General features: G+C 40.5%; 2 protein-coding genes across 4 annotated transcripts in view; both read left to right on the top strand.

Annotated features, from left to right (window-relative positions):
• Positions 1-4,411: 4,411 nt before the first annotated feature.
• On the top strand, positions 4,412-23,449 carry ELAC1 (elaC ribonuclease Z 1). 2 transcript variants are annotated; one of them, XM_012769827.2, is made up of 4 exons: positions 4,412-4,525; positions 10,027-10,191; positions 14,688-15,155; positions 16,751-23,449. In XM_012769827.2, the coding sequence occupies exons 2-4, from the start codon at positions 10,035-10,037 to the stop codon at positions 17,215-17,217; spliced, it is 1,092 nt and encodes a 363-aa protein (XP_012625281.1). In that variant the 5' UTR covers positions 4,412-4,525; positions 10,027-10,034; the 3' UTR covers positions 17,218-23,449. The 2 variants fall into 2 exon arrangements, with proteins under 2 accessions (XP_012625281.1, XP_012625280.1); XM_012769826.2 differs by having other exon boundaries at positions 4,412-5,146.
• Positions 10,062-25,434, top strand: part of SMAD4 (SMAD family member 4) — an 88,164-nt gene continuing 72,791 nt past the window's right edge. Inside the window, exon 1 of one of the 2 annotated variants that reach the window (XM_075993864.1) lies at positions 10,062-10,191. The gene's annotated coding sequence lies outside the window, so the exon portion shown is untranslated. The remainder of the gene's footprint in view (positions 10,192-25,434) is intronic. The other variant, XM_075993865.1, reaches the window with a different exon arrangement.

Genomic DNA, 25,434 nt, shown 5'->3' with positions numbered 1-25,434 from the left:
TATTCTTATTAGTCTTAGGTCCTTTTTAGTACCTTTTACCAGTTCATTTGATTTTTATTTTGTTCTCATTTATAATTCAAATGTAATATAAATCTCTTTTATTCCCTAGTCTTCATTTTAAGTATTGGATGTAAACATTACAGATTTGGTTTTGAATTTGACAAATTACACCAAAGATTCTCAGTAGCCAGTTCACTAACATCTTTTGATTTAGTAATCTTCACAGAACCACAACTGCTATCACTTCTGTGCAAATCAGTTTCAACAGGGCTTATATATTATAATATTCACTTTGTGAATCCACTCATGTCAGTGTGCATTTTAATTATAAGGTATATTTTAAATATCATGTGCATATATAACTTCTTCCATTAAGAGTAAAATGTATGCATGGAATAAATAAATGAGACCTATTTTAGCTAAATATTTGACAAAATTTCTGCCTGATGTTCTATTTTGCCTAATGATCTTTAAAATTAAAATTAAAACTGTATTTTTGCAATTGATACTTTTTGTGTTCCTTTGATAACATCCCAAGCATTAATGATTAACTTCAAGGAAGCTACTCATTGCAAGTCATAGCTAATCCTTGCTTCTCGTTGTGTTTAAGGTGAAATGATGGAATGAATAGTCTTGTGGTAATTGCTTATAGGAAAACTAGGTTGAGGGGAATGCCTGTGTAAAGCATATTATACCAGATTGACCTCTTACAGATGGTTCCCAGAATAGGTCTAAAAACATCATAATTATGTGAATTATTCTTTCTCTTTTATGATATGTTAATTGTAATGAGATGTGTGTTCTTATATTTGCCTAGTAAAGTTTTCCTATGCCTAAAAAATGCTTTATGACCTTGCTTTTAAAGGCTGCTGTGTGTAGGACACTTTGAAAACTTGGTATTATTATAAACCTTAATACACATGCACACACATAAACACACACTCCACAATACTTGATCCCTTGGGAATGGATTTTTAGACTTAAACTCACATGTAGAGTACTAGTTGTGCTCATCTTTTCATTTCCTTGTGTAACACTTCCTATTCCCATTTCTCTCATCTAATCACAACAGTAAAGGAATTATCTCTTACCTACTTCCCCCCAAGCCCCCATAAACAAATTTCAAGACCCTTATCAAGGGGGGAAATGATACAATAGCTAATACCTACTGAGTGTTCAATTCAGGCGCTATTCTAAATACCTGCTACATATATACTCATTTAAACTTCACAACATCCTTATGAGGTGTAAGTACTAATGCATTTGTGTTTTACAGATGTAGAATCTGAGGCACAGAGACATTAAGGTAATATAGCTAGTAAAATGGCAACAGGAGGATTCATGTATGGTTTGACAAGACCCAGATCCTATTTAAACCAGACTATTCACCTACTCTGAGGCTACAGCCCATGCAGTAGATCATCATAGTCGTGTTGTCTCACTTGGTAGTTATAATCCTAACCCCCACCCCCAAATGAACGGATCCCCTTTTGGCCAAAGGGACCCCAGAAAAACCTTAAAACTGAGTTCTGGCCATGAAGGGAAGGGAGGTGGACATGACTCCTTATACCTCCTCCCTTTTAGACTATTTGCAAACAGGACCTAAGGCCATGTAAAGCAAAGGTTACACCTGCAAGCCATCAATTTGTTTAACAGATCATTTCGAGTATATTGTAGCTTGCTCTGATAAATAGACTTCCTTATCTTAAAACATTTCTTTCTATGGATTCCAAGCCTTTAGACAGAACTTTATTTCTTGAACCAGTTACAAATCGAAGAATCAACCTGCCTATAACCTATAACCCCCCTTACCTTCGAGATGCCCTGCCTTTTTGGGCCAAATCAATGTATACCTTCCATATATTGACTTATGATTTGTACCTACAATTCCTGTCTTCCTAAAATGTATAAAACCAAACTGTAACCTAACCACCTTGGGACAACTTACGGCTTCTTGGATATGGCTCCCTGGGCCAGCAGTAACTCATATTCAGCTCACAATAAACCTCTTTAAATTATTTTACAGTTTGGTTTTGTCTGTTAACACCAGGATAGATCAAGATAAAACAAGCCATGTGTAATCATGTCTATACGCAGACAAAACACAGGCATTGCCCAAGCCACAAAATGACCAAATACCACCTACCCTAGCAAGTGTGATTGACTACTGATTCTTTACTGATTGTAATTTTAGCTTCAATCTAGTCTACACCCCTAAAGATAAGATTTATTGAAATAACCAATCATATTTCCTTTTTTAAATAAGTAATTTGTGGGGAGATGTTTCAAGACCATGTAAAAAACCTTTCCTTATCAAAATTTCACCCACTAAGTTTTAACATCCATCGATTTTCTAACTATAATTCTATAGATATTAGTTGGCATTCTATTATGAGGAAGAGAATTTCCTTCTTCCCCATAACTTTTTTCATTTATCATATTGGTAGGGACTCATGGATTCTTATTTTAGTCACTAGACTATTATCATTGCTGTCATTTACTCTGATGTTCAGATGGTCTGAGCTTTGGCCAGATGAAACCCCTTTGCTCTGGCTCCTGGATCCTTTAATTAAATAACAGGTCCCACAATTATTTGGGTATTTTCTTATTTTTGATACAGCGAGTTGTTCTAAGCTCATCTTGTGAGTTCCTTTCCCCAACTCTGGAATCATTCGTTTTTCTGGGGTTCCCTCCTCTTAAAATAATCCCATCACTTGACCTCCAGGTTGACCCCACTGTTCCACTTTTCTCTCTCACAGGCGGCTTTTCCTGATTCTCCTTTGCTGGTCCCTCCTTCTGGAAAGTTGGAATGCTGGGGATCGGTCTTTGGATCCCTTTTCCATTTACACTCAGTCTTTTGATCTCCTGGTTTTTAAACTATGTGCTATGTTGCTGATTCCCAAATGGATATACCCACCCTGGACCTTACCCTGAATTCTAGACTTATAAACACTGTTGTCTCAACCAGCATCTCCATTTGGCTATTTATTCATTTATCTATTTCAGAATATTATGGGGGTACAAACGTTTTGGTTATATGAATTGCTTTTGTACAGATTGAGTCAAAGTTTTAAGTGTGTCCATCACCCAGATTGTGTGCATTGTACCGTTAAGTGTGAATTCACCCATCCCCTCCTCCCCCTCCCAACTGCTTGATTTCTGCTGAATTTTACTACCATATGTGCACATGAATGTTCATTCAGTTCCAATTTAGTAGTGAGTTCATGTGGTTTTTGTTTTTCCATTCTTGTGATACTTCACTTAAAATGGTCCCAGCCAGGTTATTACGAAAGCTATTAGTTCACCATGTTTTTATGGCTGAATACTACTCCATGGTACACATATACCACATTTTATTAATCCACTCATGTACTGATGGGCACTTGGGTTGTTTCCACATCTTTGTGATTGTGAATTGTGCTGCTATAAACATTCTAGTGCAAGTGTCTTTTTTATAGAACGTCTTTTTTTCCTTTGCGTAAGTACCCAGTAGTGGGACTGTTGGATCAAATTGTAGGTCTACTTTTAGTTCTTTGAGGTATCTCCATACTACTTTCCATTAGAAGTTGTACTAGTTTGCACTCACACCAACAGTGTGTAAATGTTCCTTTCTCTCTGCATCCACACCAGCGTCTGTTGTTTTGGGATTTTTTGTTAAAAGCCATTCTCGCTGGTAGTTTCCAAAAAACCCCACTTTTATTCCTATTGTGAGGCTGTTGGACACTTTGGCCATCTCAAGTACACTGAGCAGGAAATCAGTGCATCTGGCACTACTCAAATAGTTTTTGTTAAGGCTGGAATTTAAACGGAAGGAACTTTCCCCTTGTGGTTGTAATCGCCACGTGCGCCCACGTGCGCGTTGCGTGGGTACACCGGAGGCCTGGACTTCTCACTCTCACGTCTGCTAAGAAGTCACATCTGCAAGGCTTGGGGTGAGTACAGCACAATCAGATGCAGATTTTTAAAAAATATTAATATTTCAGCGTGTCCTTGGAACAGGAAAATGAAATGCGTGCGGACGCTCATAAAGGCACACGGTCAGGTCACGCTGATATGACCTCTGACTCAAAGGCTTTCAGTGGTTAAAAGATAGATTCATTCCAACCAAAGACTAAAAATTACACAAACATGCATGAGCAAAACATCAGGAATAACACTCTTGTTTGAAAAACACTGCACGGCCAAACAAAAAGCAGAAGAGTAACGTTTTCATTTTCCGCGCAGCCAGCTCTGTTCCGCCCACCCCTCTGCCCGGGTCGCGGCCACCATCTAACACCCAGCCAACCGGGAGGCAGAAGAGCGCCCTCAGGCACTTTCCTCGCGGCCCCCTGGGGCCCCGGAGCGCGCTAAGACCCTGGCCCTGGCGGGCGCCACCGAGCACGGCCCTCCCGCGCGTCCTAGAGCGGCCGCGCGGGACCCAGCCGGCAGCGCACTTCCGCCTGCGCACATCGCCGCCCCGCGGACGGCTGGGCCTCGGTGCGGGCCTGCGCCTCCCTCGGCTCCCGCCACGGGCCTCGGGGAGAGGGTGAGTGGGGCAGGGCACGCCGGAGGGGGGCGGGCGCGCTTCCTCGGGATTCGCCGGCTCGTGCAGGCCCGGCGCGGAGAACCTAGGCCCCGGGAGCGCCCGGAGCGAATACGCGCCTCGTCCACCGCCCCGGGCCGGAGCCTTGGTCGCCCGGCGCTGCCGCCGCCGCCGTCCACCCGCCTTTTGCGAGACTCACACCGTCGCGTCGGGGAGCCTGGGCTCTCTAGTGGCGGGAGGCCTGGCCTCGGGCCCTGGCTGTGCCTCGGCCACTCACTTTCTTTCTCCGGGCCACGGTTCTTTTAGCTGTAAAATGGAGGACGGTAGTGTATGCCCTGCGTACACCATAGGGTGATGGCAGGGCTGACGCAGCCTGCCTGCAAACCAAGGAGCGCCGATTCTCAACCCGGCAGCCATTAGACTCCCTTGGGAAGCCTTCCAAATGCTGAAGCTCCGTGGTCACCGGGTGATGGTGATCTGCCGCCGGGACCGAAACCGCGGGCCCAGAGTATGAAATGACAGTACTGTGGTCACGACCGGATTATGCACTTCGTCGAAGGTGGATCGCAGTCTTGAGAAAGGAAGCAGCTGTTATTTTCTCCAAGAAGACAGGGTCCTAATCTGGTTTGCGCAATTTTAATTCCTAGTGCCTAAAATGGTGTATGTCCCAAAACATGCACGACTGATCCAATAAATTAATTTCTAATTACTTCCCAACTTAATGGGAGGGTTTTCCTTATATTTGGTTCGATTTTAACCTTTTTATTATAGAAACTTTCAAACATATGCAAAATAGTATACTGAACTCCCAGTTCATGATCAGTCTTGTTTCATCTATAACCCTCATCCCTCCCCCCAGTATTTTAAAGCAAAATCTGAAATGTACCATTCCATCCGTTAAGTACTTGTTTATGTTTATAAAGCACAATAACTCCTTTTTTTAAACATAAAGCCATTATTAGTCTAAGTAGCATTTTATATTATCCTCTACTATCCAGTCAGTGTTTACATTTTTCCAGTTGTCTCCCCAACCCCCCATCAGTTCGTCCAAATCAGGGTCTAGACAAACTACACGTTACATTTGGTTGATATCTCTTGGATTTCTTTTAAGCTCTTTATTCCTTCCTTATTTTTTTCCTTGTATTTTACTTGAAGAACAAGTCATTTGTCCTGTAAAGTTTCTGCATCGTGGATTTTGCTTTTTCTATACCTGTGGTGTCCTTTAATAAGCAGGTATTTAAATCTACAGCCTTTTCAGGTTTCAGGTTCCTTTTAGCAAGAAAACGTCATGAGTACTGTGTATTTCATACTGCATGACATCAGGAGTTAAATAAGATCTTGTCTTTATTTGTGGACCTTTTATGTACAAATAGCACCATAGGGTAACCAAATAAGTGACCAGGGAATTATAGAAGGATGCCAGCTAATAACTGCAGAAGGAATGAGAGAGTATCACTTTTTGGCAACTGCTAATGAAATAATGGATCCTGGCAGTGATCACTAGTGGCTGTTAACATTAGAGAAAGAAAGACAGCCAGACAATGCATGCCTCTGGATGGAAGCCTCTCACACCACTTATCCAGTATTCTTGGAGTAATGGAGATGGGGCGGGGGATATAGCTTCTCCATGAGTTGATAATTGTTGAAGTCTAGTGATGGATATGTGGCAATGCATTATACTAATCTATTTCTGTATGTGTTTGGAATTTTTCATAATAAAACATTTTTTGAAAAGATTGGCCAGTTGACTAGTAAGTTCAGGTCAGTCTGATGCAATCGATTATAGTTCTCTGTTAGCCTTTCACTAAGTGATTCTCAAATCTGATTCCATGTTAGAATCATGAGGGAAGGCTTTTATTCCCTCCCCTTTTAAAATTTTTAATACTAAAACACATGTCTCACTTGCACAATTTCCTGTCTAATTGTTCTGGGATGGAACCCAATCATTGATAAGGTGTAAAAGCTCTCCAGGTGATTCTGATTATGCTCTCAGGGTTGCGTACCACTGGTCTAGATCCATTATTTGTTAGAAATGACAAATTGATTATTATCCCTTCTGTATTTTATTAGCTTTTGCAAATTTTAACTTTCTACATTCTGTTCTCACCTGTCTTGCAAACTGTAATCCAATAGAGAAGCCTCAACAAATTAAGCTGCTTAATTATCAGAGGAAGACTTGATCTTGGAGGTGAAAATGTAGAGTAACACATGGGAAGGTAGCAATAACCTCAAGGCTTGTGTTTAGGGTAAGATGTACTACCTTGTATGTGAAAGTTGTGGGGAGCAAGTTGGTGAGGAGCTGTTTCCCAACATGGAAAGGAAGAGTAGATGATATGTAGTTAGAAAAGCATGTTTGTCCTTATGATACATTTTTAAAAAAACATTAGTATTAAATACAATATGTTTAAATTAAATAGATGAGACGTCACTCATTGGAACTATCCAAAGATTTAAAACTAAAATTAATAATACCTCTTCTATCCCCTGCCTATCACTTTAATCACCCCTGAGATAACCAGTATTAGCAGTATGGTGTGTATCCTTCCACACCAGACTCTGTCTTTTTAAGTATAGGGGATTGGGGCATTGTTATAAAAATGAAATCATACCATAGCTATTTAACTTTTCTCACTGTCATCTCTCCAAGATAATAGTTACAGACCCGACTCTTTATTAGCTGCAGACTAGTTAACAAATAGTAGAATAATAGTATGAATGTATAATAAAATATTCATCTATTTCCCTATTGACATATTCAGATGCTTCCATATTTTAGTTGCCTTAAAAGCACCACAGTAAACATCATTATACTTAGATCTTTTGATTCTTGTAGGGTAGATTCCCAAAACTGGGATTGCTGGGTTAAAGCATATATAACAGCATTATTCTTAGTAATATATCTATATCTATCTATCTATATATATATATATCAATAAATTATTCTCTGAGACCATTAATAGCAATTCATACCTCCACCACCAGTAACTTATGAGAGTACCCATTTGCCATCATCTTGGTTAGCACTAGCTAGCATTGCTTCATTGCTATTTGCCAGCTGATGTGTAGAAAATGATCTTTTTTCTTTAATTTGCATTGCGCTAACTAACCTGGAGACTGAACACTTTTCTTTTTACTTATCTTTTTTTTTATTTTTATGGATGCATAATGGTTGTCTGATCACTCTTCATGCTTATTGGCCATTTGGATTTCTTCTGTGATTCCTGTATTATCTTTTGCCTGTTTTTCTATTGTATTAGTATTTTTTTTAATACATTGGAATAAATTTTTCTTAAGGGTGTTTACCTGTTGTTATAAGGGGTACAAACAGTTTTCTCTAGGTGCTTTTTGTCCTTTGACTTTTTGAGTCTTTTGATATATAAAAAGATTTTATGTAGTGAAAATGTCTATTTTTTTATATTTCTGGGTTTCCTGTCTTGCCAATAAGAGCTTTCTCATCACCAAAGTTAAACATGTACAAATTCTCCTAATTTTTTCAGCATATCTTATTGGAGTTTTTACATTTAAATTTCAAACCCATGTGGAATGTATTTTTATCTACAATGCAAATCGAGCATCTTGCTTTGCTTTTTTCTGCAAGAACAGCCAATTATGTCAGTTCTGTTCATTAAATAAGCCACCCTTTGGGGGAGTTTTTTTTGTTTGTTTGTTTTTTTAGACAGAGTCTCACTTTGTCTCCAGGGCTAGTGTTGTGGCCTCAGCCTCCCTAGTAGCTGGGACTATAGGTGTGAACTACCATGTGTGGCTATTTTTTTTTATTTTTAGTAGAGACGGGGTCTTGCTCTTGCTTAGGCTAGTCTTGAACTCCTGACCTCAAGCAGTCCTCCCAGGGTGCTAGGATTACAGGTGTGAGCCACCGCCCCTGACCCTTAAACCACCCTTTTCATACCTTTGTTATTTACTGTATTGATTGCCATACATACTTGGTTTATTCATGGACTTTCCCTTGCTTTCACCTCTATTTATGTGCCAGTATTATTCTGTTTTTATTATATCTGATTAATGTAATAAATGTTAATATCTAGAAAGGCAGGTCATTACTTACTTTTTTTTTTGTAATTTTCTTATCCATTCTCAGACATGTATTTTTTTTCTTTCATGTGATTTTTAGATTGTTCTTGTTCCAAAAGAAATCCCACTGGAAATCTAGTAGGATTTGCACCAAATATACTGACATTAATTTTGGAAAGATGAACATTTCCATGATACCAAGTCTTCCTATCAAGGAACATAATGTGTGTCTCCATTATAAGTTGGTTTATTTATTTATTGTTCTTGTGAATGAGATTTTTTTCCCCATATTTTTTTTATCTGGTTATTGCTATGGCTGAGAAAAACTATTGAAATTTCTATGTATTCAGCTCTCTGTCAAATTTTCTTATTATAGTAGTTTTTCTTAAAATTATTATGTTTTCCTCCTTGCCTCCAATGTGCATAATCTATAATTGGTTAGGTTTATGTTTCAGTTCATTCTCATTTGTTCTATTTGGTACACATCTTCCATCACAGAAATATATCAGAGATATTAGATGTGGTCAGAAATAGTGAAAGGAACAGTGCCAGGAGTTTGCAGGAATCCACACATTCAATAGGTTATTGCTGATCACTTAAAATAGCAGAGTTCCAAGTCCTAACAAGTCATGGACTCTGACATGTAGGGAGTGAGACATTTGCTCAGCGTCATTATGAAGTATCAGTATTACTATAGAGTATATAGAGCATTACTGTTTATGATCATTCAGAGAAAGGGCTGATCACCATGGACACCAGAGACACCATTTGGAAAGCATCGTTAAATACCATCTCTTGCCCAGAATCTCAACTAGAATTGTTTCTAGTTTAGTGTTTATTAGAAGGACTTAAAAAAAGTAAGTGGAAAGTAGAGTTCCCGTATACCCTCTTACCCCCTGCACCCCCAGTTTCTCCTGTGTTAACATCTTGGTTTAGTATGGTACATTTGTTACAGTTGATGAGTCAATGTTGATATACTCATAATAACTAAAGTTTACATTAGGGTTCATTCATTCTTGTGTTGTACATTCTGTATACAGTTGGCCAATGTATAATGGTGTATATCTATCCTAACTATAGCATACAGAATAGTTTCACTGCCCTAAAAGTACCGTGCTCCACCTATTCATTCTTCCCTCCCTTCCCCTGTATCACTGGCAAACACTGATCTTTTTACTGTATCGGTAGTTTTGCCTTTTTGAGAACATCATATAGTTGGAATTCAGCTATAGTTTTTAATTGACTGGGTTTAGTTTTTATTAGTGGGTGTAAGCTGTTATACAAAGTTTGGTAATTGTAGTTTTAGCTGATTTAAGATTTATTAAAGTCTTACTTTGGATTTGTGTGGAAAACTGTTAGAAAACAGGAATCCAGACGGTTCTGAATAAATAAAAAACAAATAACAGTAAATCTCCCAGGAATGTGTTTTTGGTGCAGTGATATGAAATAATTCCCAGGTGATCTTTCTGTTGCAGGGTGGAAGATGTCTATGGATGTGACATTTCTGGGGACGGGCGCGGCGTACCCATCTCCAACCCGGGGTGCCTCTGCTGTGGTTCTTCGGTGTGAAGGCGAGTGCTGGCTCTTTGACTGTGGGGAAGGAACACAGACACAGCTTATGAAAAGCCAGCTTAAAGCAGGTTAGTGTGCCTTCAGCTCTCATTAAGATTATCTTTGATCTGCTTTATTTTCTTGGCTCTCTTTGGGCCTTTTGTTCAGAAACAGCCCTGACAATTGCATCTCCCTTCAGTGCTAGAGCTCTGGGAGACTTGAAAGGCCCTCAGGCATCTGGCCATGCCCACTGAACTTCATTACCTTATTTATTTGCTTTTCATTCATTCCGGAAATGTTGAGAGCAAGGATTTATGTAAGGTTGGCAGGTAGAGGATGGAGTGGGATACGGAAGGCATATTAGATAGACACTGCCCTAGCAAAGGAGCAGTGTACATACTTATTTCCACCAGGAGATAGTTGTCATGAGAGCTTGCAAAGGGCAATAAATGTTCAGAGGAGAGAGATGTACTTTTCCACTTGGGTTATCGGGGTAAGCATCTCAGAGATGTTGGCCGGTGAGTTGTAGGAAGGGGAGGTTGAGGAGAAGAAGGGCATTATAGCCAGAGGGAATGGAGTAAGCAGAGGCTAGCACCTGGGAGCTAGAGAATGCCAATGGTGAAAAGCCTCAGCCCAGAGTCCGGCAGACCTGGGTTCCGGTCCCGGCTGTGTCTTTGGCTTGTGACCTTAGCAGATTAGCAAACTTAAACTTTACTTTCCTCATCTCGAAAATGGGAACAAAAACTCTACTTAGAAAGGGTGTTAGGGCTGACCATGGTAGCTCACGTCTGTAATCCTAGCAGTCTGGGAGGCCGAGGCAGGAGGATCACTTGAGGTCAGGAGTTTGAGACCAGCCTGAGCAAGAGTGAGACCCCTGTCTCTACAAAAAATAGAAAAATAGCTGGAATGGTGACAGGCGTCTGTAGTCCCAGCTACTCAGGAGGCTGATGGAGGAGGATCACTTGAGCTCAGAAGTTCGAGGTTGCAGTGAGCTGTGATGAGGCTACTGCAGTATAGCCTGGGCAACAGAGTGAGACCCTGTCTGGAAAAAAAAAAAGAGTGTTGTGGGAATTATGTATAATAATTCTTTCTAGGCCGGGCGCTGTGGCTCACGCCTGTAATCCTAGCTCTTGGGAGGCCGAGGCGGGCGGATTGCTCAAGGTCAGGAGTTCAAAACCAGCCTGAGCAAGAGCGAGACCCCGTCTCTACTATAAATAGAAAGAAATTAATTGGCCAACTGATATATATATAAAAAATTAGCCGGGCATGGTGGCGCATGCCTGTAGTCCCAGCTACCTGGGAGGCTGAGGCAGAAGGATCACTCGAGCCCAGGAGTTTGAGGTTGCTGTGAGCTAGGCTGACGCCACGGCACTCACTCTAGCCTGGGCAACAAAGTGAGACTCTGTCTCAAAAAAAAAAAAAAAAAAAAAAAAAATAATTCTTTCTCTGTGCTATTGCCTCTTTCTCATTAGTTAAATCTTAGCCATCTCCTCAGAGGCTTTTCCTGAACCTCCTGGATTAAGTAGTTTCTCCCTCACTCCAGTTGTTCTTTTACTTCATCTTAATTTTATTGACTTCTTAGCATCATCAATGTCTGGAATTATGTTATTTAAGTAATTTGTTTCTCTGTTCTCTATCTCCCTGTATTATAAAGTGAGTTGAGTGATCATTTATGTACCTAGTAGTTGCCTAATAAATGTCTCCTCCATTAGTGAATAGATAAGACATTTAGCAGCTTAGTATAGTGCCTCTCACTTATTAGGTCTTGATGGATAATAGTTATTAAAGTCATTATTCCTGCAATTCATCACAGTACATGGCACTTGATGACTAAAGGAAGGATACTTCCAGTGTCCAGTGATATCTTGGTCTAGTGATAGAAACTGACATCCAAACTGTCTTCAATCATGTAATATAAAAAGAATAGTAGAGGTGTTTTTTAAATACCTTTGGAGCACAAAGGAAGGGGACATTAACTGTGCCTGTGCATTAAGAGAAGGCATCCCAGAGATGGTAACAGTTGAGCAGCATCCAAGAAATAACTAGAAGTTTTTGTTTGGGGAGAAGTAGGGATAGACATTCAAGAAACAGACAACAAAGTAAGCAACAAGTAAGGCAGTTTCCAGGAAAGAAATGGCATGTTTGGGGAACACCAGGTACTTGGCTAGGCTATATGGGATGATGAATGCTGAACAGGAAAGTGAGGGTTCACTGTGAAGTCCTCCGTGGCATAGGTAGATATTTGGACTTTATTATTCTACTGGCAGTAAGGAACCACTAAATGTTTTTAAGCAGGAGAATGATGTGATCTGATTTGTGTTTTAGGACAGAGTTTTCTGATGGCATGTGCGTTGGGGGAGAGAAGAATAACACTGGGGAGACCAGTTCCAAGGCAGCTGCAATTCATTTGAGACAGTAAAAGAGAGAGAGATTGAGAGAAAATATGAATGAGGGTGTTTAAACAAGAAATTAGATAGGGATGGAGATGAGAGACTCAATTTAAGAAGTACTTGTATGGCCAGGCGTGGAGGCTCATATCCATAATCCTAGCATTGTGGGAGACTGAGGTGGGAGCATCGCTTGAGCTCAGGAGTTCAAGCCCAGCCTGAGCAAGAGTGAGCCCATCTTTACTAAAAATATAAAAATTAACTGGGCATCATGGTGTGCGCCTGTAGTCCTAGCTACTTCAGGAGGCTGAGGCGGGAGGATTGCTTGAGCCTAGGAGTTTGAGGTTGCTGTGAGACAGGGTCTCACTCTGTCTCCCAGGCTAGAGTGCAGTTGTGTAATCAAAGCTCACTGCAACCTCAAACTCAATGGGCTCAAGTGATCCTCCTGCCTCAGCCTCCCAAAGTGCTAGGATTACAGGCCTGAGCTACTGCACCCGGCCTGCATCATGATTTTTAGAGAACACTTATTATTCCACTCCTCTATGGATGACATATTTTCCCATGACTTCCCTGTTCTCAAGTGAAAGGGAACTCATGCATTTTTCTCTCTTCATTTGATAGCTTCCTCATACCTTTAATAATTGTGGTTACCATTCCTTCTCCCTCTGAAATCAAGTTTCTTGAAAAAAAAAAATGTTTGTCTCCTTGAAACTGTGATAACAACACTGTGATAACAGTAGGAAGCAATTCTTCACTTGCTTATTTTGCCTCACTTGCTTTGGGTTCACAGGTTGTTTTGGTGTTCAATTTGGCTTTGTTTTGGAGTAGATAGGAAGGGCCCAGGAAGTCTCTGACATTGGCAATTTTGAGGTCGAGGGGGGATCTGGATTCAGTGACTGCTATAGTTCTTTTGTCTGCTAGTCCTCAGGTCACGCTTGGCGGTGGCTTTGCATCCTGGATGGGGGAAGGGAAATGAAAGGATTCTGGAAGTCAAAAAACAGAAAAACAAGGACTAAAAAGAGAAAAGAAAAAGGAGGATATTAAGGAAACTTCTAGAGTGCCTCCTGGGGATTCTCAGGACCAAAATCAGTTTCTGCCCAATCTGTTGTTCTCTGCCATGGAGGCCTGGGCTTGGTGTAGTGATTCTGGGAAGACTCGCTGGAGAGCATTTGGTGTCATAGGACAAATCACATCAGTAAACTATTCCTGTTCTTTTATGGTATCAACAAGTGGTTCCTGTACACTTACAGTATCAAATGTTTAAAATAGGTGGGCCTTGAGCAAAGAACCAGAAGCCTCTGTTACACTGGAAATGTGTTAGTTGTGATTGTTACTTTGAAAATGCCGTGTGGTGCATCTTAGAAAATGCCGATGAGGCACCCTGCCACATACAGCAGTAAACTCAGTTTACCATGGCTAATCAAGTTATAACCTAGGCCAATGTGCACTGAAAAAGCTGTTATGTTAGTTGAGACTGAAAGGAAGAGAGGGGCCAAGTACCCTTACATGATACTGTAGGCGATCTGCTCTCCAGTCTGCATTCTGGCATCTGTTGCCCACCTTCTCCCCTCTCAGTTCCTCACCTCACTCCTCTCCTACCTCCCTTTCCTTTCCCTCCCTCGCCCTCCTTCCTTTTACTCTGTCCCCTTCAACCTCACCCAGACAAGCCGGCTCTGCCTTGCTTGGTTAATCCCTGTCCATTGTAGGGAGTCCTTAAAATGCAGTTTTGGGTTCAGGCACTGGTCCAGGCAATTGGAGTCAGTGGAACATTTTGTTTTGCTTGATGTACGTGTTTGCTATTCTTGGAAGGAGCAGTAGGGGGCAGTGTAACTGCTAAATGCTCTTGACACTTAAGGCCTATCTATGTAAGTGAAATATTTTGGTCTACTTGTATATTTCACATTTTTAAGTGGGAGAATATATAGGAAAATACTCTGAAAACTATAAAACCATGTAAATTGAAGATGTTTTATGAAAAAGTTATATCTTATTAAAATCATCCAATAAAATAAAGCCTGTCTTTCTTGCTTCTGGAATCACATAACAAAATATAAATGAATAAGTTTACAGTGGTAAGAAGAACTTCTAAATTCAACTTACGACTCTTTATGCGAATTGTCATGCTTGTTTCAAATAGCTTTGTACGGGTTTTTGTTTCTGAAAAATTTCCGCGTGTATTTCTCTGTCTCAATCAAAAGGGAGAATTACCAAGATTTTCATCACTCATCTTCATGGAGACCATTTCTTTGGCCTTCCTGGGCTTCTCTGCACAATTAGCCTGCAAAGCAGCTCCGTGGTTGCCAAACAGCCTATTGAAATCTATGGCCCTGTAGGACTTCGGGACTTTATCGGGCGAACCATGGAACTTTCTCACACAGAGTTGGTCTTCCCTTATGTGGTCCATGAGCTGGTGCCCACAGCCGATCAGTGTCCTACAGAAGAACTGAAGGAATTTGCACCTGTGAATACAGCAGACAGCCCTCCCAAAGAGGGACAAGGAAGAACTATCCTATTAGACTCAGAAGAAAACTCTTATCTCCTGGTTGATGATGAACAGTTTGTTGTAAAAGCATTTCGCCTCTTTCACAGAATTCCCTCCTTTGGGTTTTCAGTTGTGGAAAAGAAACGCCCAGGTAAACTCAACGCACAGAAACTAAAAGACCTTGGTGAGTGGTTTTTTTTTTTCCCTTCTCATCTGTCAGGCTATTGTTTTTTTATTTGTTTGTTTTAAACAACTCATGACATGTAAAATCAGGCTATTGTTAACTGAAGCTATTAAAAGTGTCGTAGTACCCCAGGCCTATATGCCAGACCTAAAACTGACATTTTCTCCACTTCTTTTGCCCTAAGTTTTCTTATTATGGGAAATATTAATACATGAGGCCAAAATATACTATTTAGAGCAAAATCAAATATATATTTGAATCCTTCCTTCTTCACCTCCCTGGATCCACATTCTTAGTCTGTTTTATCTTCAGCTTACACTGTCTTGTTGGCGAGGTAGTTTGGGTGGTTGTAGTAGTTATTTTAAGTCCAGACTTTATTTTTTCGTGTCTTCCTTTCGATATGTTTTTGGTAACATCTTTGTTCTTAGAATTTTTGCCACATTTCTTAACCGTACAACTGCCCACCAACTACTTTCAGGGTTTCCTTTTCTTTCTACTTTGCCTACTCATTCAACCTTGACTAAGTTAATTTGGTATTCAGAACATTATGCCTCAACCACTCTTACACGCCAGGGTTCATCACAGTTGAATGCAAGCATACAGTGTGGGCTTGGAGGCCCATCTAAGGCTTCACACCTCCTGTGTGCATGCATGAGGAGGTCTTCAGCCACCCCTTGCAAGGCAGAGTCCAGGGGCATTATACCTCCAGTGTCACCACCTTCCTTGGCAAGGGTGCCAGTGCCTGTAAAATGCAGGGTAGCTGCAAGTTGCTCTGAACCTATTCTGGTTTGGGGGGCTGCCAGATAGAAAAGAAAAAGAAAAAAAAAGCATGGGGATTTTTTTTTTTAATATCCTTTTAAAAATTTATACAATCTCTTCCTCAACCAAAACAAAATGCTACATAAAGAGGAAATATGACTTAAGCCAAGGGTATTTTTATTATTTAAAAGCCTGTGGAAATACTATTATATTTGGAAACTGTAAAACGTGATCAGTGTTGGAATTGATGATCACATTATACTTGTTTGTAAGTACTGTCCAGAGTGATGTTATTCCAGATTAATGTGAGACTTAAGCCAAGCTTGGTAAATGTGGAACTGTCCCTGTCTACCAAGCAGATTAATCATGTATGATTGCCTGAAACTCCTTGATCTTGTGATCCAAACAACCCTAACAATTTTTTTTCATTAAGTCAGTCAGGTTTGTCAGTGCCTGTCTTGATTAGTCATTGGTCACATGTACTTTCTAATTTTACCCAAAGGTGAGTTTATTAAATAAAGATTTCCATGCACAGCAGAGAATTAAGATTGTTTTCTTGACTGTGTAAGATCTTAGTGGGATTTAGGAGCTTAAAAATCATCTGACATGTGTGCATAGGAAATGTTTTAAATACTAAGGCATTGTTTATATCAGTCAACACAGAACTTTAAAAAATGTATAAATATTCCAGTTTTCCATGAGTAGTAAGACACATAACAGTTGTGAAAAGAATTGGATGCCTTTTCCATTAGCTATTTGCGATGCTGTTAAAATAGACTCTTAAATAGTCATACATTCCATTCCCATGATATAATGTTATCTGCCTTCATCATTAGGTGTTCCGCCAGGTCCTGCCTATGGAAAGCTGAAAAATGGAATTTCTGTTGTTTTGGAAAATGGGGTTACAGTTTTTCCCCAGGATGTCTTAAAAAAGCCTATCATTGGAAGAAAAATCTGCATATTGGGGGACTGTTCTGGGGTTGTGGGTGATGGAGGAGTGAAGCTGTGCTTTGAAGCAGACCTGTTGATCCATGAAGCGACCTTGGATGATGCCCAGATGGACAAAGCAAAGGAGCACGGCCACAGCACACCACAGATGGCAGCAACATTTGCAAAGTTGTGCCATGCAAAGAGGCTTGTTCTGACTCACTTCAGTCAGAGGTACAAACCAGTTGCCTTGGCCAGGGAAGGAGAAACAGATGGCATTGTAGAACTGAAAAAGCAAGCTGAATCAGTGTTAGATCTCCAAGAAGTGACTCTAGCAGAAGATTTTATGGTAATTGGCATTCCAATCAAGAAGTAAAATCAATGTTCCTGAACACATGTTGACATATCTGTGAACTGGACCTATTGTCAAGTTTTTTATTTTTTGTTTTTAGTCTGAAATTATTTGGGCCCTGTGAATCCTAAAAAGGATGGAGCTGCATTGCTGAACTGACTCAGTAGTTAGAGGGAGCAAGATTTTTGATAATAAATCCATTTTAAAAGAACAAAACCCCAGCATTCTTCTTAAAGTCCAGTTTTGACAAAATGATAGATTTTGATTATAGATAATTATCTATCTATAGATAGATTATTCGGGTATACTTGTCATTTTGTGCTACTGCCACAGATATAAGCCAATACTCCATGCAATCCTCGGCTTCTGCTCAGCATTTTTGCTGTTGTTCACAAAGTACACAGAGCCTGGCCTTCATGGTTAAAAATAGAATTTTGGCAGTTTATGTTGAATCTGTTTGTGTTATTAACAGAATAGGGAGAAATGTAAGGAGACATTGGATATACAGGATTGATGATAGCATGACCGTAGCTTTGCTGGAATATGGAATGTAGGGTTGGGCTAGGTGTTTATCTTAGTGTTTTATTGAACTTTCTGGTTTGCTCTTAATTCATGATTCTCAACTGGAGTGCTACTGCTCCCCTAGAAAGAGTTTTGAAATTGTGGGGATGTTTTCTTGTCACAATGACTGGGTGGGGGTGGTGATGGTGGTACTACTGCTACTGGTAATTTACTCAGCAGGCGTCAGGAGACGCCTGCCAAGTTTGGGTCAGTCCTGTACAATAAAGAATCATCTCACCAAATGCAAATTGCAGGCCCACTGAGATACATAGCAAGTTGAAAACTACACTGCATGGCCGGGCGCGGTGGCTCACGCCTGTAATCCTAGCACTTTGGGAGGCCGAGGCGGGCGGATTGCTCAAGGTCAGGAGTTCGAAACCAGCCTGAGCGAGACCCCGTCTCTACCAAAAATAGAAAGAAATTAATTGACCAACTAAAAATATATATACAAAAAATTGGCCGGGCATGGTGGTGCATGCCTGTAGTCCCAGCTACTCGGGAGGCTGAGGCAGGAGGATCGCTTGAGCCCAGGAGATTGAAGTTGCTGTGAGCAAGGCTGATGCCATGGCACTCACTCTAACCTGGGCAACAAAGTGAGACTCTGTCTCAAAAAAAAAACACAAAAAAAAACTACACTGCAATGAGAATATACTTTACCAAAATCAGTGACATAATGATTTGAATTACTGGGTAAGTCAAATCTTACAACAGATCCTAAAGTGTGACTATGTTGGAATTGGAATGTCATATCAAATATTGTTTGAAAGAAATGAGCTATCAAGTGAAGCTTATGAATCTGGAGGTAGAAATGGTGTCTGTTAAACTGAGGTTTAATTTACATGTCCCTATTAATAATTCTTTGAACATAATTTTAATAAACGTTCTAGAATAGCTCTTCCTTCTGAGCTGCCTTCCACCTCCCTCTGTCTGCCATGCCACAATATATCTCTGACTCAGTTGCCCCACAGTGTTTCTCAAAATGTGTTCCATGGAAAGCTAGTTCTAAGTGCCGATTCATTCAAAAAGGCTCCCTAATCAAATCAGCTTGGGAAGCCCTTTATGCTCTGTATCCTTCTGTGAGTGGTCCAATGCCCATCAGCATATTAAAAACATTATTATTGCTTTGAATGCCCATAAACCCATCTTTGGTGCCAGAAAGACCTGATATCATAGTCCCATTCTGTACCTTATGATGATACCTCTGTGTGGTCTGGAGCAGGTTCCTTACTCTTTCTTCAGCATGTTTGGCTCTAAAATGGGAAAATAATAAGGCCTACTGGGTAGGATTGTTGTGAAGGTTAAATGAGACAATACATGTAAATAACATAGCACCTTGCTTAAAGGTGCTGCGAATCCTGCAGTCCAGAGGCCTGTCAGCTCTGCTGAAACCTTTCTTAGTCTCATTGCACCACGTACTATCTGTTAACATGTCAAGAACCTAGAGAGCTTGGCAGTACAAACATCGTCATAGTGTATACTGTTAAATTCCTCTGGGTTCTGGGGCTTCTGTGGTCAAAATTTTGATTCCTGGCTAGTTGTGGAGACTCCAAAGTAGCAATGATGAAGATAGATCTGGTTGCTTAAGACACCAGTCATCCTGATGCAGTCTCTAGAGTGGTGTGATTCTGTCCAACTCTAGACTCTGTCCCCAAAGTGCCAAAGTTTGATCAGGCTTAAAATGTGCCTTGGTTTCCAAACTCAATTTAAATAAACATTGATTAGACAATTACTAATCCCAAACCTATACAAGAGGCTAAGACTAGTATTGCTACTGCATGAAGTCCTTGAGGGTAGAGACTGTGTCTTAGTCACCTTTACATTCTTAGAAATGCCTACCTGTTGTAAGCACTCAAATATTTTTTCAATGAAATGAAGCCTTGATAACATTGAGTGTACAAACTTTAGGATATGCTTCTATGTTTATCCCATTTCATTATTGAACATGTCAAAAAAAAAAAAAATTAAACCATAGCGGATGTAGTGGCACAAGCCTATAGTCCCAGTTACTTGGGAGCCGAGACAGGAGGATCGCTTGAGCCCAGGAGTTGGAGGTTGCAGTGAGCTATGATGATGCCACTGAACCCTAGTCAGGGCAACAGAGCAAGATTCTGTCTCAAGAAAAAAAAAAAAAAAATTAAACCACCTGGTTGGTGGTACCTCATTCACTGCATACAAAATAAGTGCCAGGCTTTAATTGTGTTGGGAGTACATAAATGAAGAGACAAATGACAAAATTCCAGCTCTAAGCTCATAGTCAAGTGGTAGAGACAGATAAGTAAACCGAAGTGGATCTTCAGTTACTTCAAATGTTCTCTTAATCTTATAGCCTGGCACTTAATTTTGCTGTTCCTAAACATTACTTGGTAGGTGGCTTGAACCATGCCCTTAGAATCAGGCTCTATAAGTATATATGGGCTAAGCCCTCAGAGACTGGGAACGTGGAAATGAATTGATGTGTTGGATCAAGTGCAGGATACAGGTCCATGGTAAGATCTTTTTCTAGATCCTCTTCTAGCCTAGAATTTGCTTTCAATGCTAGGAACATTCTAAGAATTTGTGGAACTAGAATTAAAACGAAATTTCTGGCCGGGCGCGGTGGCTCACGCCTGTAATCCTAGCTCTCTGGGAGGCCGAGGCGGGCGGATTGCTCGAGGTCAGGAGTTCGAAACCAGCCTGAGCAAGAGCGAGACCCCGTCTCTACTATAAATAGAAAGAAACTAATTGGCCAACTAATATATATAGAAAAAATTAGCCGGGCATGGTGGCGCATGCCTGTAGTCCCAGCTACTTGGGAGGCTGAGACAGAAGGATCGCTTGAGCCCAGGAGTTGCTGTGAGCTAGGCTGACGCCACGGCACTCACTCTAGCCTGGGCAACAAAGTGAGACTCTGTCTCAAAAAAAAAAAAAAAAAAAAACGAAATTTCTATTGGACCTCTCAGAACCTGTTATCTACTCATGGGTTTGACTCCTAAGAGAAGAGAGGGGATTATAATATGTGCTGTGCCCCAAATTTATTTGATCACTGAATCCTCTTTTTGCTAAGGAACATCTTGGAACATTAGAAATGCTGTTCCTTACACTTCTCAAAATTATTCTATTTATGTTTTTTACCTGCACAACTTATTGAGGTAATGATTACCATATCTGCACTTACTATAGTAATTTTTTTGTCCTAAACTGACTTTCTATTGTCAGGAATCTGTAAATACCTACTTATTTTAGATAAAAAATATGCACTTTCCAGTTCTCAAAAGTTATTTACACTTGCCTAAATAGTTGCCAAGTCAGCTCCATTTACTAGTACTTATGCCTCATGAATGCATTTTAAATGAACTTTGAATCATAAAAGTAACATATTCTTGGTAGAGAATTCAAGATTCAAGAAAGGAAGACAATTATAATCCCAGCACTCAGAGAAAGCCATTATTTCTGATCCAGTGGTCCTCAAACTGTAAGTCAGGATTACTCAGGGTATGTAGGTAGACAGAGATCCTTAGGCTCTGCTTATGAAAACTAATTCAGTAGGTCTGGTGTGGTACCTAAAAATCTGCATTTCAGTAAGCCCGCCAGGTGATTCTGAAGTATATGGGTAGCAGACCACATTGAGAGAAAAAAAATTTTTCTTGATGCATTTTTAAAAATTGGGGTATATATAGCTATATATGCTTCTACCATATGTTTATATGTGTGCACATTACACACATGTAACATGTATATTTTTACATGAAGCCTAACCTCCTCAACAGTTTTTCTCATTTAACATACTATGAACATTTCCCTACCACATTAAATCTTTTCTGAAAGCAAACATTTAATGATTTTATATTATCCCATTCTATAGATGTATCATTTAGCCATTTTCCTACTTGGGTGCATTGAGATTGTTTTCCATTGTTATAAATAATCCTGTCATAAATAGTCTTGTGCATAAATCTTTTTACCTCTGAGTATTTCCTTCCTTGGAATTGATTTCTCTGAGGGTGAAAACATCTGACTTATTTTTGTAGACTGGGTAGGAATCACCTGCTTGTTTTCATGCTCATTTATACTCCTAGCAGCAGCATAGGGGTGGCCTATTTTGGTGCTCCCTCCACAGATAGTATAGCACAGGTGTCCTCAAACTACTCAAACTACGGCCTGCGGGCCACATGTGGCCCGCCCAGGACATTTATCCAGCCCACTGCGTGTTTTTGCCACCGCTGCCTGTCCTGCTTAGCAGCCGACTCTTCCAGGGCCCACAGTGCGCATGTGTGGAATGTGCGCCGCACTCTCCAACGGCCCTCCAGTGGTCTGAGGGACAGTGAACTGGCCCCCTGTTTAAAAAGTTTGAGGACCCCTGATATGGAGTGTTGTCAATTAGTGACCTTTCTAATACTTCTTCCCCAAGACATTAATCCTGTAAAGATTGTTTTTGCCTCATAGTGCAAATATCTTTATTATGTCTTTCAACTAGCACATGTTGTGATTTCCTTGAATATTCTCATGCCAGCTTAAGAATTTGGTAGTTTTTACTTAAAGGGATAAAAATCCTTACCCCTCGGTCCCTGACAGATGTACAGTGAAGATACTTTTCTACTTACAAAGGTATACATTTCCAGTGAGATGTACTGTTTCTGTCCTTATTGATTGATGGATTTTTCAAGTAATAAATGAGTCAGTATTTTTGTATATGGGAAGACTAAAAAGGAAGTGCTGGTAATGCACTGAGTGCTCCCTCTTGGCAGGATAAGAATAGAGTTTAAGTGGGGGTGGGGGGGCATGTGGGGTAAGAGCGAGAAATTCTTTTCTTCTTGTAGTAGGAAGTAAACAATGTCTAAAATTGAAAAATAAGTAGCATTTTAAGCATATTATGTTTTTAAAAGCAGGGGGAAGGGACGACCACCAGATGAATAATTAAGAGTGGAGGGAGGGGTCCTTAGTGGAGAAGGGGCCAGGGGGTGGGGAGGGATGGTCAGAGGACTGCTGTTTTTTATAGACCTAATAATACTAGTACTGTTTGATATTCTTAAGTATTTATATGTGTGTATTCATTGAGTTTGAAAATTGTATTAAAATAACACACATAGATATGTGTGTATCATCATACTCTGGATATCTGTACCAACTGCTTGTCTCCATGTGGATGCCCCAGGTGGCAGATAGTTCCTCTCAAGTGTTTGTGACATTCCAATCCCTTCTCAATACTGCAGCCAGAGTAATTTTTTTTTCAAAATGCAAATATGAGCCTCACACTCCTCCTGCTTGGAGCTTTTTAGTGGTCTTGTCTTAACTCACCCAACTTTCCAACCTGATCTTACTCCACATTTTTGCAGCTCCAGCCATGTGGGCCTTCTTTCAGTCCTTTGTCAGGGCTTTTTGTTGTCACAAAGCCTTTGCATGGCCTGTTCTGTCAGCCTGGAATGTTCTTTCTCCTCTCCCCAAATTAACCCTTACTGGGCCTTCAGGTTGCAGCCTCATGGAAACTTTCCCTGGCCCCCTACTAAGTAGCATATTCCTATCATAGCACCTGCACCCTCCCTTCCTGGTGCTTGTCATTTAATACTTTCATTTTGCTTCTGTGAGTATTTGATGTTTCTCTTTCCCACTAGTGTTGTCAGCTTCACAAGAATACAACTGTCTGATTTTGTTTCCCTTTCTGCCTAGCCCTGTGCCTGGAATGTGTTAGGCACTCAATAAATAGTGTTGACTGGCTCGATTTTCCTTGTCATCCTGTTATTCAATTAATGTGCAGTGCCTTCTTCTTGTAGGAATTTTTCCTGATGAATATGAACAACAAAAGCTACTCCCCTAGTCTCTGAACTAAAACTGGAGTGGAGGAGAATGGTTGGTTGCCTGTGACTTTAATGTGGCAAATCTAGATCCAGGGAAACAGTTGGAAAAATATTTTCTCTGCCTAAGAAATTGGGCTGTTGCTATGTATAGGGAAATCAGAACAAAGGTAAGAAAGAAGGAGAGGGCCAAGCCCCCTGCAGGAGTCTGGAGCCCCATGCAGGTAGGAAAATGGTGGAAGACCTTAAGAACACAGATGGCTGATATTTAATTTTATGGCGGCTGCATTGCTTGGAAGTAAATCCCTCATTTCCCGCTAACTTTCTTTTAAGTCACATGATTTGGGGATCCCTCCTCAGTCTGCACACCACCAAAAGAACTAGTTCTGAATTCCATGTCTGGGTGAGAGGAGGCAGCAGGAGGAAGAGAGTGAGACAATCTCCAAATGAATACAATTCTGAATGAATACAATCTCCAAATGAATACAATGGAGTCAGAGGTGACCATGAGAACCTGTGCTTCCCAGAAATGCTCAGAAAATTGTGAGGAGGGCATTGACCTTTACATAGCCAGCGGAATGAGGGTGAGAGGGGTTGAGCCCATTTCATGTATATCTTAAAGGACAGGGTAACTTCAGCTGACATCTGGACACAGATATTCCTGTGCCCTTGACATATTCCAAGGGATAAAAAGCTGTCATATCCCGGATAACGAGGAAGTTGGGCAGGGGAGGGGGGAGCAGTGCCTAAGTTTATCCAAAGTAAGAAATATTTCCACCCCTAAATAAAGCTAGCTGAGAAGCACTGCTGCTCAGATGTCAGCATGCTAATTATACACTCAGCAGACATGGCAGGTACAAAGATTAAATGCGCCCACGAAAAAATAAAAGGGGAAAGGCGAGGGATCAAGTTTTCCAGCTGTATAAATCCCCCTTTAGCTGCCAGAAACTATTCAGGCAGCCTCAGGTAGAGCTGGAGAGTTAGTTCTGTGTCATCAAATGAAACCAAGGTTATCTTGTCCAGGTTGTTTTCTACATTGTTGTGGCTTCCAGAGATCATAGGCTTGTCTGACCCCATCTCCTTCAGTCTTTCTGGACTGGAGCTGTCCTTGTAGAAGTACCCATGTCTGGGTCAGCAGCCCAAATGCAGATCCTAACTGACTTACAAAGGGCCTTGCCACATTTTCACACAGCTAGCAGATACCAGAGCATGACCCCTTTACTCCCCCAGATGCCTACACTGAGAGTATAGCCTAGCGCAATGGTCTTCAGACTAGGTGTTAAGACTTCTGGGGATATGCAAAGACTTTTCTAAGGGTACACAGGCATATTTTCATATCAATTTCCCAAAATTGATCTTCCTGAGAACCAGTGTAGTCAAAGTGTCTTGCTGGTTCTATTGTGCAATGTTCTAGTATGAAGAAACCGCTGGGATACCAAAGAAAGGGATAATTGAAATAATGGTGTTGAGGTTGAAAAAGTGAACAATTAGATAACAGTTCTTTTGCAAGTTAGGTAGTTTCCAATTTGTTGTTTTGAACAAAAGTAAAGGAGAATCTAATCTGTCCAATGATACTGTTCAATGATAAATTTTTAAATAGCTTATTGAAATATTCATATGTCATAAAATTTGGTGGCTTTTCATATATTCACAGAATTGTACAGTCATCGCCATTATCAATTTTAGAACCTTTTCATTATCCCCTAAAGAAACCCCACAGTCTTTGGCAGGCACTCCCATCCCCCCTCACCCCCAAACCAGTGCTAGGTGACCACTAGTCTGCTTTTTGTCTCTATAGATTTGCCTATTCTGGACATTATATAAATGAATTCATACACCATGTGGTCCTTTGTGACTGGATTCTTTAACTTAGCATAATGTTTTCAAGATGTATCTATATTATATCAATACT

Source organism: Microcebus murinus, chromosome 17, assembly GCF_040939455.1.
Source record: "Microcebus murinus isolate Inina chromosome 17, M.murinus_Inina_mat1.0, whole genome shotgun sequence".
NCBI lineage: Eukaryota > Metazoa > Chordata > Mammalia > Primates > Cheirogaleidae > Microcebus > Microcebus murinus.
The sequence above is the reverse complement of the archived record's forward strand: the minus strand, read 5'-3'. Positions and strand labels throughout refer to the sequence as shown.